The 15,264-nt window shown below is 46.6% G+C and overlaps 1 protein-coding gene across 4 annotated transcripts in view; it reads left to right on the top strand.

The window, feature by feature from the left end:
- Krz (beta-arrestin protein kurtz) overlaps positions 1 to 13,920 on the top strand; it is a 54,698-nt gene extending 40,778 nt beyond the window's left edge. For 3 of the 4 annotated variants that reach the window (XM_078196360.1, XM_078196361.1, XM_078196359.1), the window contains 3 exons: positions 7,411 to 7,497; positions 8,118 to 8,264; positions 8,657 to 13,920. In XM_078196360.1, coding sequence (XP_078052486.1) covers positions 7,411 to 7,497; positions 8,118 to 8,264; positions 8,657 to 8,732 — 310 coding nt within the window. In that variant the 3' untranslated portion in view covers positions 8,733 to 13,920. Of the gene's footprint in view, positions 1 to 820; positions 965 to 7,410; positions 7,498 to 8,117; positions 8,265 to 8,656 lie in introns of all 4 variants that reach the window. The other variant, XM_078196358.1, reaches the window with a different exon arrangement.
- The last annotated feature ends 1,344 nt before the right edge of the window (positions 13,921 to 15,264 follow it).

The following is a 15,264-nucleotide window of genomic DNA, read 5'->3' as shown; positions in this document are numbered from 1 at the left end:
CCATGGACACTTCCGCCCCACTTCCCCCTTTCATCGTTTCTTTCATCGTTTCTCATTACCTGTTCTCCGGTGGTATATATCATCCGTAGCCTGTGTTGCAGTGTGACGCACAAAGCTGAAGTTCTCGTGTATACACGCAGAGACACGCGCGTGGGTGTACATTACGGTCGTCCGCAGCCCGGGGTGTCACGTAGCTTATTATCCCTGGGTCCAAGTCGGTCTCAGTCGAGGTCGACGTGATCGCGACTCCGTGTCGCAGCCGTCTAGTTTCGGAGAGCTCGCAAGAATTTCGGGTGGGGGATGGTGGTGTGCTGATTGTTGGCAGACGGAAACGTAAAAATCGATGCGCGAGCACCCGCGGAATACGTTCTCTGACCACGGTATGCCATTGACAGGCAGCTCGATCGCGACCCTCGAGAACACGGACCCTGGTTTAAGAAGAACATTTAAATTTCAAATGCAATTATCGCGCTTCGGGTTTGCGCGGCGAAACGACCAGGCGGCGCTAGCCATCGGGAGCACCGCCGCCGGCGGGGGGGGAAGAGAATAGATGCGAGCGGGCGTTGTTAGAATCGGTTCGAGAAGTCGGCGTACCGAGTTCTCTTCCTAGAAGGCCGCGCGTTTCAGAGGAACGCCAGCGCAGAGGTCGAATAGAGTTATATGTAGAGACACACGCAGGAAAGCGATATCTCGAACGGAACGGTGTAACCGAACTCGCCCCGGTGATCGGACCAGCCGGTCAAATCCCGGAACTCCGTGATCCGGACCCAAGGGCCCGTCGCCACGTTTACCTTCAACCCTTCTGCTACATGTTTGTCAGGGAGGGGTGCCCGGTGGGGCCAGGTTTCACGCTGAGCAAAGTGTTCTCTCTGACACCGCTTCTCGCCAACAACAAAAATAAGTGGGGGTTAGCCCTCGACGGCCAGCTCAAACACGAGGACACCAATCTGGCGTCCAGCACCCTGTAAGGAAACCGCCGCTTGTCGATGGAAATCAACAACACGCCTGGATATATTGACACACCTCGCCGATCGAACCTTTGGGTACGCGGTCGTCCTCCCGTTCCTGATCCTGATCGAATCAATCGTGAAACGCTCGGGTCTGCTGCTCATCGCTAATATTCTTGCACACACACGCGAGAAAAGGTTCTCCGGGAGACGATGCCGCGCACACTTTACGACGTTTCGCTGTATGGAACTGCGATACTAACCCTTTGCAACAAGACCGTCCAGTAGCGGAGTCTGTCCGAATGACTGATCGATCCGTAACCGTTGAAACGGTAACTGTCAAACCTGTTTTCCTTCGACTGTTTACACAGATGGAACGGTTCTATAAAATTGATCTCGACAATGTTTTAGGATCAATTAGGTAACCGAGTTCTAAATGGAACCGTGATACGCAAGCTCTCTTGAAAAATGACTGAAAAGTTTAGTTCACTTCAGTGATACATATAATAGAGGGTGCCCAATAATTTCCGAATTTATACAATGAACAAGTATTTAGACTGGGGTAAAGCAATTTCTAGCGCCTCTATCGCGCTAGGTTTGAAAGTGTACACAGAGTGCGAATATTTATTAGCACTCAGCATCTGCTGGGGCATTAGCGAGGCAGCGTTATAACTAGACCGCAGAACGAATTTATTATTTACTTTTTATTTCGCATAAAAATCCGCTGGTCTAATTACAACCACCTCGCCACAGTTTAACCAGATTTCAATTTCAAGCACCTAAAACTAACTTATCAAAGCAACGTACATCGTACTTGCCAATTATCCTACCTAACAGCCAACCAAGGGTTACAACATAGTTATTCGTCGGCAATTATCTACAAAGGGTTAGATGATAAGACAGTTCTTGGACAGTGGACAGAGGGAACCAAGACAGAGGATTCAATGAAAGTGTCGGGCAGTCGTCACGATCGCGCGTCGGCTGTTCCGGCGTAGCCTAAATCCGCGTTCGATAGTAGGCGTGTTTCCAGTGGCCCAGTCGAGTTCGGGACTCGCGATGATGATCGGACCTGATTTTCGAAGCGAAAACGCGGTGTACCCGAATCTTCGATCGGCACCGCGTGTGTGCGTGCCTCTGTTTCTCTTTCTCTCTTCCTCTCTTTCACTATTTTATATGAGCGTTGCGCGGCTGATCGCGCGCGCAATCACCATTCCGCTGTTTCTCGCGACGCGAGAAGCTGTGCCGTGCGCCCGAAATTACGATCACGTAAACGTAAGCGCGCGCGCGCGCGCGTGCAAGCGTCGAGAGAGACCTGTAGCTCGCTAGCCAACACCGATATCATCGATCCGCTTTTTGGCGCCAGCTCGTTGCCGCACACGAGGCGCGTATCCACGTTATTTATTTAGACGTAACGAGCCTCGCGCTGGGCGGAACGAAGCGTTGTTTTCGATTCTGATGATCGAGCCTCGCCAATATTTCAATGGTTTCCTTTCAATCATGCTCCCGCGTTTCTATCGGGAAACGGTCTATTATATCTATCAGTCGGCGCTTTTGTTTGTTACATGAACAAAAAGGCGAACGTTCCGCGATTTGGAAGAACGGTTGCAATGGAGTAATTGCATTTCTTTTTTTTTTTTTTGTTTGGTTTGTTACGTTATCGAGATATTGTGGAGGGCGGTTTCAGCTTTCTGCCAGCTAGTGGACCCGAAACCGGCAATTACTACCGACTATTAGTTGGAATAAATGCAATACTTCCACGTGGTTTTCGCTGTATATCGATTTTCGTTTGTTGGAATTTTTTTTATGTATGTTGGAATTTTATTCTACTAATTTTCTTAATAGGACCAGACAATTTTCGTTTCTTCTATTGTCTTTCTTTACCTCCGTTTCTATACTTGGATAACAGAAGAATTTCTTTTTACTTCGATGTAGAAGAAATTAGTGATATTCATATTTAGTAGAGCATAAATAAAATCTTCACCGCGAGTCTGACACGTTGTTGTAGTGCAAGGGGTTAAACGAATTTCTAAAAATCGCCCAAGAAATGCGCGAGCACGAAGGATTTCAAATCATTGAAGACGGTCAAAATTTATTAGCTTCCAAGAGGTATACGTTAACGAAGAGAGAAATTCGACGCGTGTCCATTGGATGCTGCGCGATCGAAGGTCAATGGAGCAAAACGACGGAATTAACGTTCCATCTGTCTAATTCACGTTCTATCTCCTAGACGTGGCACGTGCTGAGGAGATCTATCGCACAGCAGGCTCGCCTTTGAGAAGCTCATACGCATCGGTCGTATCCGAAGCTTCCGAAGAGATACCGGCACTGATCAAATCCTCGCACACGGCTCTGGCATGTATCGCAGCCTTATGGTTCGCGAACCCGAGGAACGCGCATAGTCGGTCGGCGTGTGTCTCCGAAAGGATCGCTTCGTTCCCCTAAAGAGGATCGGACAGTTTCGGTCGCACGCACGCTTCCGTGACGTAGATCTTACGGGATCGGTCCCGCTGGGACCATGAACCAGTTGTCAAACGAAAGAACCTATCTGCGACGCGTCAGGGACTGGGCGAGCCGAGCTCTTAAAACGAGAATTTATTTTAGGTCCTCCGGGAAACGCGGTTGTCCCCCGATCGGGGCGAGAGAGTTTTCTCGAGCTCGTCGCAATTTTTTGCGAAACGCATCGACGGTCGAATAACATTTTCCTTTCTTCTCCGGGTAGATTTGATCGCGTTGCTGCGCGCCCTTCGCGACGGTTGAACGCGGTCCAACAACTTGCCCAGTCCCGGCCTCGCTTTCGAGCATTCGCAGAATTATGGCACGACCGATTCGAAATAGAATGTTTTCTCGGCGCGGAGAAAAATTCGACGGAAAACGCGCCCCGGGTGTCGCGGTTGTATATTCAACTTGTTTACCGAGTGGCTTTTCGATCGCGGAACGTTCTCGCGCGCGCAGGTAAACCTGCCGCGGGGGGTTCAGTCGACAGGCAGTCAATTTTGTGCAACATTTATAACGCAATCCGTTGCTGAAATGATCGATCTAACAGCTCGGAAATTGGAAAATTCTACGGCGATCTTCGTGCCGTGCAGCGGAAAGCGCGAAAAGCAAGGCAATATGGTTCATAAATTATTATTTCGTCGGGTTGGCAGAGCTTCCGGTCTAGGAAAGCAAAAATGAGGTCATACTTAAGATATTTTTTACCGAAAATAAGTGCAATAATCTAGAGTTTACGATATTTGATTGTGTATCTTTTCTACTCTAAAGGCCCGCAGCCCCTTCGTAGAAATCGTTATCGACACATCGAAGTGTAGCAGCGCGCGCGCGAGCATGAAAAAGTTCGATTTGAAAGTAAAGAAAACGAGATATCCTAATCTAGATCGATCATTTCCAGCGACCGCGGCGCGGCTTGCGATGTTCGTAGGTAGAACGGAGCGGAGGGAGCACGTGTCGACAGACGGCGCGAACACGATCGCCGTTGGTCGTTGTTTTCCGATAAAGCAGTAAAGATACCGCGGCGTCGTTATTACACCGCAATTATGCAAATAAATCGCGGCCAATCCATGATAACGACGGCCATAATTCTGCGGGCGCGACAAGCGAAGAAGTCGCGCGGGGCGACTTCGGCGCGCGCGCGTGTTCTACCGTGCTTCGTGGGCACGTTCTCGTCTCGGAACCGTTTCCTTTACTTCATGCGACATGGCTGACGTAGCGGATTGGCACGTTTTCTAATTACCGATACTCACGAGACGAGAATTACTAGGCACAATTGGCTGCTTGATAGAACACTAGTACGTAAAAAGAAAAAAAAGAAAACAGAACACTTTCTGGTCACGATTTCTTCCACACTGCGCCGTGGACGTGTCTCGTCAATGGATCGCGACCGGCCGTAGATTTGCGCGACGATTTTGCTTGTCTCGTTTTATCGTTTCGTTTCGTTTCGTTACGGCACGGTAGCGTCGCGCGTTCACGGAATCAGTTCTGCTTCGTCCACACTGCTGACAAAACAACAAGACCCTGAATAACGTTGCTGTTGATCCGTGGAGAGATATGACACGAGGAACGGACGAGATATATATGTATATACGTATGACGAGCAAGGCGAAGAGGACCGTCAATTCAAAACGGAACACGCGACACGGTCATTATTTTAACAAACTTTCAGTTCAGTTTTCAGTTCGACTCGAGATAAACAGTTCGTACGTTTTCTATGCCCTTCGCGCAGAATTAAGAGGGAAAGACAATTTGTCAGTTCTAAATAATGGACTTCGTCTTGAGAACATCCGCTTCGATCGCGTTCGCGTATTACTCGTTCGACTAAAGCATTATTCGTTTAATTAAACTATTACCGAGGTCGCGCAAAAGTTTTAATGGGTTTTTCGCTAAATCAATAGATTGTGCTATATCTTAACCCCTTGCATCACGATTTATTTCATTTATTATATAATATTCGTTCTCAATCATTTTCGTAACACAACGAGAGTATTATTGTTTCTCGCGTGTCTTTGAGTTTCCATCGTAAATGTTGATAATAAAAGAATCGTGTTCCGGTATAAATGAAATTAATAATATAGGTATTTCGTGGACTGTTGCAGTGCAAGGGGTTAATAATGAGTAGATTTGCTTCCATCGGTTTAGTAATAATAATAATAATTGAATCGTTTCGTTATGACGTGTACTAGACCGTCGTTCCAGACATGGAAAGAAAGTAATAATTGAAATCTTTTCTCCATTTATAATGTGGAATCGATACCGCTGTCTCTCCAAACACGTCACGAATGTTATTTACCTTGTAATACTTATTTCTTTATGAAACTCGTACATCCCAATCGCACGCAAATAGCACTGGTCGGTCGATGCTCATGCGCAATATTCTTTTAAAAGCAAAATTAATCACTAGCCTTTGTTATGCGTGCACAATACTCGAACGAGATCTACAAAGAATCGATGAAACCATTGTACTCGCGTAATTATATACGGTGGAATCAATCATCTCCGGACAAATAAAGAGACGAATATGTTCAGATGAAAAAATTCCTACGCGACATCGTTTTTTAAAAACTGTCATTCTTTCGACGTACACGACGGTTTGTTTGAATACAATTCAATCTTTATTATCTTTACAATCTTTTATTATCGTAGCTATTAAATTACATAAATTTTTTAACGAACAAAGAATTTTTAATAAAGTCGACGCAATCAGACTTTTCTCAGTCGAACCAAATTAATAAACTGCGGATCTCTACGCTTTCTGCTCTCGTGGTTCGGTATAGAAGCGAAAACTTCATTCACTGACTAAAAATATGTTCTCAATGAAAACGAAATGAAAGTATAATTGGAATTTATCAATGGCAATATCTCCTTGATATTACTTCGTTCGTACATGGAATCTCGCCTATATTTACGTTAGCATAGAATGGCTCACGAAAGTGTTCTTGCACATTCTAAAACGCAGCAACTCTTTCATAACTGTATCTAAATTCTTTAAAAAAAAAAAAGCGAATCATTTAGTCCAGTTTTTAAAAAGTTATTGCGTTTTTAACTCCTTACCATTTTGTGTTCGTAGTTACAACGATTAAAAGTATTTTGAATCGTAACGTCTTCGAAGAAGAGAAAAGATCATTTATATTTATTATGTGTCTACATTTTCCACTTCTTCGATTAATGTAAATGGGTTAAACGTTTAAGTACCGATGACAAGAATTTGGAATTCTATTCAAATTAAAAAGAGTAGAGTAACATTTATACTTGGCAGATTATTACTGAAATGACCTTCGCATGTAAGACCCGTCACAATATGACAAGGGGTTAAAAGGTGCACAAACACATTTACGGGCCACCGTTTGTATCGTTCGCGGTCTTTACGGGCGAAGCTGGAGTGTTTTGTTTAATTAATTTGAATCGCGTTTCTACGAGCACTTCTACGAGAATCGACGAGCCGAACGACATTTTCCGTTTAATTACCGACGTAATTATCGTCTGATGTTCCTCCCAGGCCGCACTCGACATTCAAGAGAACTCAAAATCGACCGAATTCCAAGGCGTGTGAGCTTGGACAGAATCGATATCCCACCCTTCCGCTTCATCTTCTTCTTCTTCTTCTATTCTGCTGCTATGCTGATTTGCACTTGTTGCATCGCAACTGCATGACACACTGCTTCTCTCTCTCTCTCTGCCTCTATCTATCTGTCTGTCTGTCTACGCTTCCGATTCTATCTTCAGCGATCTTAGATATCAGCGTGAACGCTTTTACCCTCCTCGGCTGTTGTCTGTAATCTATGGAAGCACTGGCCTTAAGTGATCGTACACATCCAGCTCACGTTTCTGTCCCCTTTGATGTCTCTCTGTGCTGTACACATTTTACTTGGCGCAATTAATGGCTAATGGCTAACCAGTGCATGCACGGCTTGGTGAATTAGTTGTCGGTGGAGGAAGCCAGGCGAGAATGGTTAATCGTGTTGTTTCGCAGTGTGGTGGATCCATCGCAGCGCGAGAACCTCGGGATTATCGTCCAGTACAAGGTGAAAGTGAAGCTCTGCATCGGGACGCTCGCGGGGTAAGTCGGATTATTAAACTGAAGTTCAAAGCCGGTGGACAAGGGGCGCGCGGCGAACTCGTAAGGCTGGCCGCGCTGTTACGCGCGCGGCTATAATAAACCAAAACATGACCTTTGACTTCGTAAGTCTCATGCTAGACTGCCGTTCCGCAATCTCGTTTCCAGGTCATCGACTCTGTCGAACAGTTCTCTGGTTAATATCTTTGCTACAGGTCGATGCGCATGTGTAACGAACAAGATTTCCTGTATTTTCTTATCGAAAACCAAATTAATTGTAAAACTCTCTTTAATTCGAATTTGCAACACGTGCTACGGTGTTTTAGAGTTCTAATTACAAATAAATTAATAACTATATCTTCACGAGATCTGCGTATGCTAAAAGGCCAATCCCGAACAATCTTCGGATCACTTCGATCCGGAAATGCAGGAAAGTTGAGTAGAGGCGAATGGCCAAGTGAAACTACGCGAGTTTAAATCCTCGTAGCGACCTTAGCGGAAGCCGGAAATATTAATGCAATCAGCCATCAAACGTTACGAGTTCGCCGTGCCTCGACGATCGACGGTTGAGCAGCATTTTGTAGAAGCGGAACGTTGCACCGATCTCTCTGTCTCGTTAACAGTGAATTAGTGGCGGAGCTGCCATTCATATTGATGCACCCTAAACCGGAAGAAGAGGAACCGGCGCCATCGACGGCGCGGCCGAGCCCGACGCAGAAAGCGGACAGCGGCGAAATGCCGCTCGACACGAACCTCATTCAGCTGGACACGTACGTGATCAATATTTAAGTACAACTATTGTCTACCAAGAGCGTTAGAGGCCGAGGCCGGCTCTGACCGGACGAGAGAAGCACAGTTTGCTTGTGCCGGTCGAGGTTAAAGCAGCGGTGAACCACACTGCGAAGGGCAACCGCCGCATCCGGAAACTGCGGCGAACGTGCCCGGAAAAAACCCTTCCTTCGCCACTTAAGGATCACTAGGAAGGAAAATATTTAAGTACAGAGTAGCCGATCTATTCCCGTCAGCCAAGAACGTTTCGATCGTGTGCTGACAAGGACGACGTCCGCACTAAAACGATTCTAGAGTCTGTTTCCTATAGCTAAATCCCGTGCACGGTGAACGGTCGCCTGTATTTTAAATTCCTCTCCCCGTGTGGTTGCAGGGAAGCGGACGGCGACGACGACTTCATCTTCGAGGATTTCGCGCGGCTCAGGCTGAAAGGCGAGACGGAGGCCTGACCAAGTCGTGCCGGTACGATCGACCTGTACGAAACAGCGAAACGTCCAATGTTCCAGAACGCTGCGTCACCGATCAAGTTAATTTCATAAGATACCTCGATACGACGGGGAACGATCGTGCACCGCGAGCCAAGGAACGATACTCTTCGGACGGAACGCGTCAAACTCTTTGCCAAGCTAATATTTACGGTCGCTCGAAAGTTTTCCTAACCAGGACTAAAGACGTCGACGACCCCAAGTCGATGTCAGAAATTGGTTGGAAGTATAGGCTGCCGAAGTTGACGAGCGCGCTCTGGGATCCATGTACGATCGGAGAACTTGTTGTAGCGTATCGACAAGATTAAAAGAGTTGGCTGATTGAATACCGCGTTAGACGTTAGACCATTGAAGCAAGTATGAAGACTGGAACGTTGTCTGACTCGCTTACAGAAAAATCTTAATATCGAGAACCGTGAGCTTAGTAGCGGGGATTGAGAAGTTTGAACACAGCTTAGCCTTCTTTCGTCTGGATCCTAGACGCATTAGGTAGTTTTCGACTGTTCAACTAATTCCTTATCGACCTAACATAGAGTTTCTTGGACGCGTTGCGTACGAACAGATACCGTGAGAATAATGGCATCGTCCGCGGAGCGTCGCGAGAAACGAGATCGAGCATATCGATCGGAACCGATCATTGCGTGTCATGACCAGCGTTGACAGGAAATTGATGGCGCGAGGGAAGTCTCTTTTTGCCTGTCCCAGCCCTCCTGCTTCGTGCCACGGAATCGCCAACGTACCGAAGTTCGAATAATAAAGTGGATACGTAGCGTCACTAAATCGTCACGTGACGACGCGTCGGTCAGCTTTTGCCCGCAACGCATCCTCACTGGTTAACTGTCTCTCTGTCCGGGAGTCTCCGGCAGGAGTGGGGGTAAAAGAGTTGACCGAGGGGTGCGCGACGTCCGGGGAGCCCCACGAGCCATCAATTTCCCGGCAACACTGGTCACGAAGTTGTTCGTCTCGGGGGAGCAGCGAAAGCATGTTCCAGAGATCAGAAAAATCGTTGCTCCTAGAAGTCGCGAGCATTTACTAAATGTACGCCGTGTACTCGGTTCCTATTTCATGGGTGCGCGCGAAATCGAAGCATCCGTCATTCGCTTCGCGGCCACATATTTCGAGTATATGCACACGCATTGTACGTGTACATCTCGCGTGTACGTACACGACGAACACAGGTCTCTAATAACACGGGTAACCGAAAATTCTACGGATCGCTGTACGAGAATGTTCGATCGACGGAAGACAGAGACCTCCAGCGATCTCCGGTTAATCACTTTTTTTATCCGACAGTGAGACGGTAACACGCTTAGAATGGTACTAATTGTTGCACAAAAAGAAACGGAATATCCCGGAGCGGAATTGATGAACATCGCTCTATCGGAGCACTGTAGGCGACGCGATGGAGCGCTTTACGCTCCGACGCGTTCTTTCGTGACAAGTAACGAGGCATCAAAGACTGATACACACCGTTGACAGAGAATATCCGAACAGAACAAAGAGAACATAGCCAATAACATATTTATCGTAAACTCCATCAACCACGAACAGCGGATTTGTGTTTCGAAGATGAAATCTCGTCGGTGGAGGAGATTATTTTCAGAGGAGTAGGAGGAGGAGCGTAAAGTCTCTTGATACGGGACTATAAACCGACAGTCGTTTCTGTAACTTTAATTAACATGGCCAGTATAGGACGTAATACATCGCAGTGTTACACGCTGATCCGTGGAGAATCAATCCTGTCAAACCATAGAGACACTTGCAGTTGTTCGCTGATCACTCCAGGAAAGGAAGTCGCCCGTATTCGTAGGGCCAGCTTATTTATTTGTTTTCCTAGGATCGTTGTAGCCTATTTCGTTGTAGACCCTTCGGTCATGCTCCGGACGAAGGTGCGCGATCTACATACCATTTCGTTCGTCAATTGCGATCCTTGAGGATCGGGTTCGCGGCGCGGGTACTATTCAATTATCTATCGCGGGTAGACGAGGTCCTCGAGAAACGAACCGATGCAAATTTAGCGAAATAAACTCCGTGTAGCAGTCGGGGCCGATAGCGATTGCGCCTCCTGTAGAAAACGTGCGCCGATAGCGGTAGCCGTGGCGCGCTGTCTGCCACGGTTACAGGAAACCTGTAATGCCCGACACGAATTTCTGGCTAGAATTCGATCCTGCGATCAACGTTCGCGAGTTCTCGACCGGCGAAGATTACGGGAATATATTTGTCGGAGCAACGCGTCGCATCGATCCTAGACGGATGATTGTATTAAATGTTTGCGGTCAGGCGGTCGAAGTTCACACCTCGAGTCAGGAGCACTCTCTTTTGTATACAACCGAATGTCGAGCAACGCGATCGTCGTCGCATTGCTTTCCATGAAAGGTCGCAACAAATTCAACGAATCCTACTTAAACGTTATTATATGAATGTACACGTATACACACGCGCGCACACGAACACGGACACATATGTATGTATATGTATAGATGTACGCAAACGTTGTGTCACGATGCTTAACGACGACTTAAACGAGGCTGGTTATAAAAAACAAAACAATGTTTAGGTAAAAATTCAAGCGGTTTTAGCTTTTACACGTTTATACCGAGGTCAGGAAGGCATTGGGTTTTTGCTAATCGTACAACTTTTCTATTCCCTTTTTTATGTATCGCACATTTTGTACCGAACGAGATATCGTAGTGCCATCGTTATTACTTGTTGGACGTTCTTTTTGACCGATGGGATTATCCAGAGACCGGGGACGACGATACCGGACCGGTTTGTCGCGATTTCCGTGAGACGCGGCGTCAGCTTTGCATCGACCGTTCGACTGCAGGTATCATGAGTTTTTTCTGAGTCGTTTCAAGTTTCTGTTTACATAGCGATTCTCTTGACGAGAGAGAAAGAGACAGAGATAGGGAGGGGAATAGAGAGAAAAAGACGGCGAGCGAGACGAATAACCGAACAATTCTGAGCGCGAGGCGAGAGGAAGGGATCATTCCAGGTGTATGCAATCGATGTGTAATGCCTTTAAGAACAAACGTGGATTACTAGTCGTCCCTAAGTGGCGGATCGCGGATTCGTCGAGTCGCTTTTAGATTTACAACTGCGATTTTCTAGCGGATATCCTTGAGCAGAGATTTTGATTAAGGTCGCAGCCAACGAACTCGATTTCCCTTTTATTCTCTCATAGTTACAAAGGTAGACGACTCTTCGAATACTCCGATCGACGGGTCACAAAGATTCGCGACTTGGGAACGCTCTCTATTTATCGTACTAATACGAGTCGAACGTTAAGGCGTCCGCTGTCAATTACAACTTTAGCGAGACTAGCAACAGTCGGAGATACCAGTGGCGACAGCGAGCGCGTTAATTGAAGCAACCTCTGCTTCGTGTCCAAGAGTGTGACTTTTACGATTAGCGAAGCCGCGCTTGTCGAGGGCGAGACGATCGAGTGGCTCAAAACTGAAGAGACCCTAGCTGGCATTGTTTTAATTTTTAAGGGACGTCTTAGATGCTTCGTGACCGCCCGTCATCGTCACGCTTTCCGTTGCGATATCGAACAAAAAAAAAAGTCAATTGAACAGACCAAACGAAACCGGTAGACTCTGTCATGCTTTTCACTTCTGAACCACTCGCGCAGGGGGGGCACGGGGGACACAGCCACCGGGGAGAGGCAAAAACGTCAATCGTACTCCCGGCGTTTCGACGAGCGCGTTATATTGTACATACAAGGTATGGAGCCAACGGAGGATAGTATTTTTTATCGATTTAGCATTTACAGACGTGTATTTAGGAGAGACTATTAACGATCATACCAAAGCCAGCATCTCTTTCTTCGATGTTTCATAGGCGGTGAAGTTTCCGGACGATCGGAGGGGGCAGGTGCGCGCTCGTCGCGAATGTAACCGACATAGTTATTCAGGAACAGAGTTCACGTGAATGTCCAGTTAGTATTTAAAAAAAACTTAGGTGAATTCCGTGGCGCGACACTGTCCGTAGGCTTGTAAGTTGTTGGTGCCGAGGATTCGCAGAGACGACCGCGCGTTCTTACTATCTCTGACGTGGGATCATCTCGACCTTTTTGGGAAGTTCTGCGGGTCACTGCAAACGAGTCCAAGCTTGGGGGACTCGGCGAGGCGAGGGAGATTAGAAGGGGGTATATTTTATATCCGAGCGCGCGGGTGCGCGCGAATATTTTTTGTATGATACCGTACTCGATGGACTAGAAGAGGAACTTGACGGATCTTGAATGGATATAGGGGCGCTGGACTGTGGAGCGTAGGGATCCGATGGCACCAAAATCCGGAGTGCTAACCTTGCTGTGGGAGTCAATAATGGGTGCTGTTCAATGCGTTTATGCCGCGTTTCGACGAGCGCGTCGACTAAAAACGATTGCGACGCGGCGACACGAACGTTTTCGTGTCGGGCGATCCAGCTGCGCTGTCTTCGAGATTCCCCCGGACTCTCGAGAGTCCTGGGGAAGCGATCGTCGGATCCCGTCGATGTTCATTGAAATTGTCTACGCCCTGGACCGCAGGGGGAGATTGTGAAGATAAAGAGAGAGACACGTACTCGCTGCGAATTGTACATTCTTCACGCGGTGTCGACGCTCGTGGTCGATCACGCAGGGCATAATTAGCTAATTAAGATTACGCGAGCCGGCGAGAAAGGAAATGATTCAAAACTGTTTCGTCCAGCAATTAAATGTATATGTAGTCACAGTATTCGATTTTGCGAGCGAACGTGTCTGCGAAGTAGGGCTCAGGATCGGGGATGGGGGGAGTCGCAACCAAGGCACCAAGGAATGTGCTGCTGTTGTCACGTGTAAATTACGCATCGAGCGGTTTAATTTATTCGCCACGGTTTGGTAAGGAGAGGGAGGAGAACGGAGAGCGAGTGTGTGTGAGAGAAAGAAAGAAAGAGAGAGAGAGAGCGAGAGGGAGGAAAGTGTCGTTGAACTACCGAATAATTCATTTTTGTATGAAAGCGAGAGGACACGCGAAAGAGAGACAAACGTATTAAGTAAGACAGTGTATAAAAGAGAAACGAAAGAAGAGAGTAAATAGCGAGATACGTAATATATTATAATGTACATGTAAAAATTCTGTATTCTCATATAATAATAGCTGTAATAATTTAATAAATCCTGTATATCGGACGCTATCGGTATTCCTCGTTTCCAATGATCGCGATATCAGACGCTATTTGCGAGGGCGAACAGATTGCGACAAATTTCCGACCTCGGGTAATGCTTGTCATTAATTTACGCGAAATTTCGGCTCGCGGCTCGCGGCCACGGTTAATCCGCTTTGAACTTATTCCCGGTCGCTAACACGCACGAGCAACAAGTATTTGACTCTGTGCCAAAGGGATTACCGGCATTCGGACCTTGGCGGTGTCAATGCCCCGTGCATTATAGCTTCTGCAGTAAGCTCTACCATCGGTTCCCATCCGATACCGGAGCCTATATCCACTCTATGCACTCGAATGTCCTCTCTCACCAGAAACAAGATTGCTGATAATTATTGTACCTTCAAAATTACAAATTTTTGTTTTATAAAACCATTGTAATCTGATGCGCAATTCTTTTTAAATACAGGAATTATCCCTGACGTTATTTTATTTTATAGTGCATTTGAGACGATACCATTTACTGTTTCACGAATAAATACGTTTATGAAGATCGTAAGTAATAAGTAGAGAACGGACGGTCCAATTGATGATGTTTCAATCTGAACTTAATCTCTTCACCTTGATTATCAATCGACTATTTATGGAAGCTCATTTTTATGAATTGTTTTACAAAAATCTAACTAACGCTTCCCTCGAACGTCGCGTATCCGTCAAACGTGATTCGTAGATCACCGTGCGAAGGAGAGATCACAGGGAAAAATATTCTCGCGACTGTTCAAATTCCGGCCTCGTGAGTCGTAATCAATTAAACCACAAAGCGTATTCGTCGCGGGGATGATCGCTCGGAACGCAGAGACCGTCGCGAATTTTTTCGCATCAGCTGTCCGCGAGTGCCGCGCGCGAACAGGAACACATTGCTTTGTTGAACGTGCGATAAATTCTCGTCGGAATATGAGAGCGTCGGGACGCTGCGCCACTCATTATTCGCGTCAAGAATTTCTGTCCGATGATAAACGACGCGTCGCAGGTGTTACCTGCTTTAACTCCGCTGTCGGAACGGGTAACGAAATCAATGTGCGCGCGGCCATTCTTTTCGCGCGAAGGTAGCACCACGGAAGAATTCTGGTTGGTAAGCTGGTGGCGCAAATTCTCAGAGGCGCCGTGAAACTTATCAACAAATGGTCATTTCATTGCAATCATTGTTAATATATGTAGAGCAGTGTTACTCTTATTTTTTAAGAAATTGTAATCGCAATTTATTTGCGATATTTGTTCTTAAGTTCTGCCTTTGTTTCGTAGATTCTTCATTTAAATGTTTAATTACAATAGTTTAATTATTACTGTTTATAGTTTATTTTAACGTGGTCGT

Source organism: Augochlora pura, chromosome 2 (assembly GCF_028453695.1).
Source record: "Augochlora pura isolate Apur16 chromosome 2, APUR_v2.2.1, whole genome shotgun sequence".
NCBI classification, from domain to species: Eukaryota; Metazoa; Arthropoda; class Insecta; order Hymenoptera; family Halictidae; genus Augochlora; species Augochlora pura.
This window is presented reverse-complemented; position numbering and strand designations above follow the sequence as displayed.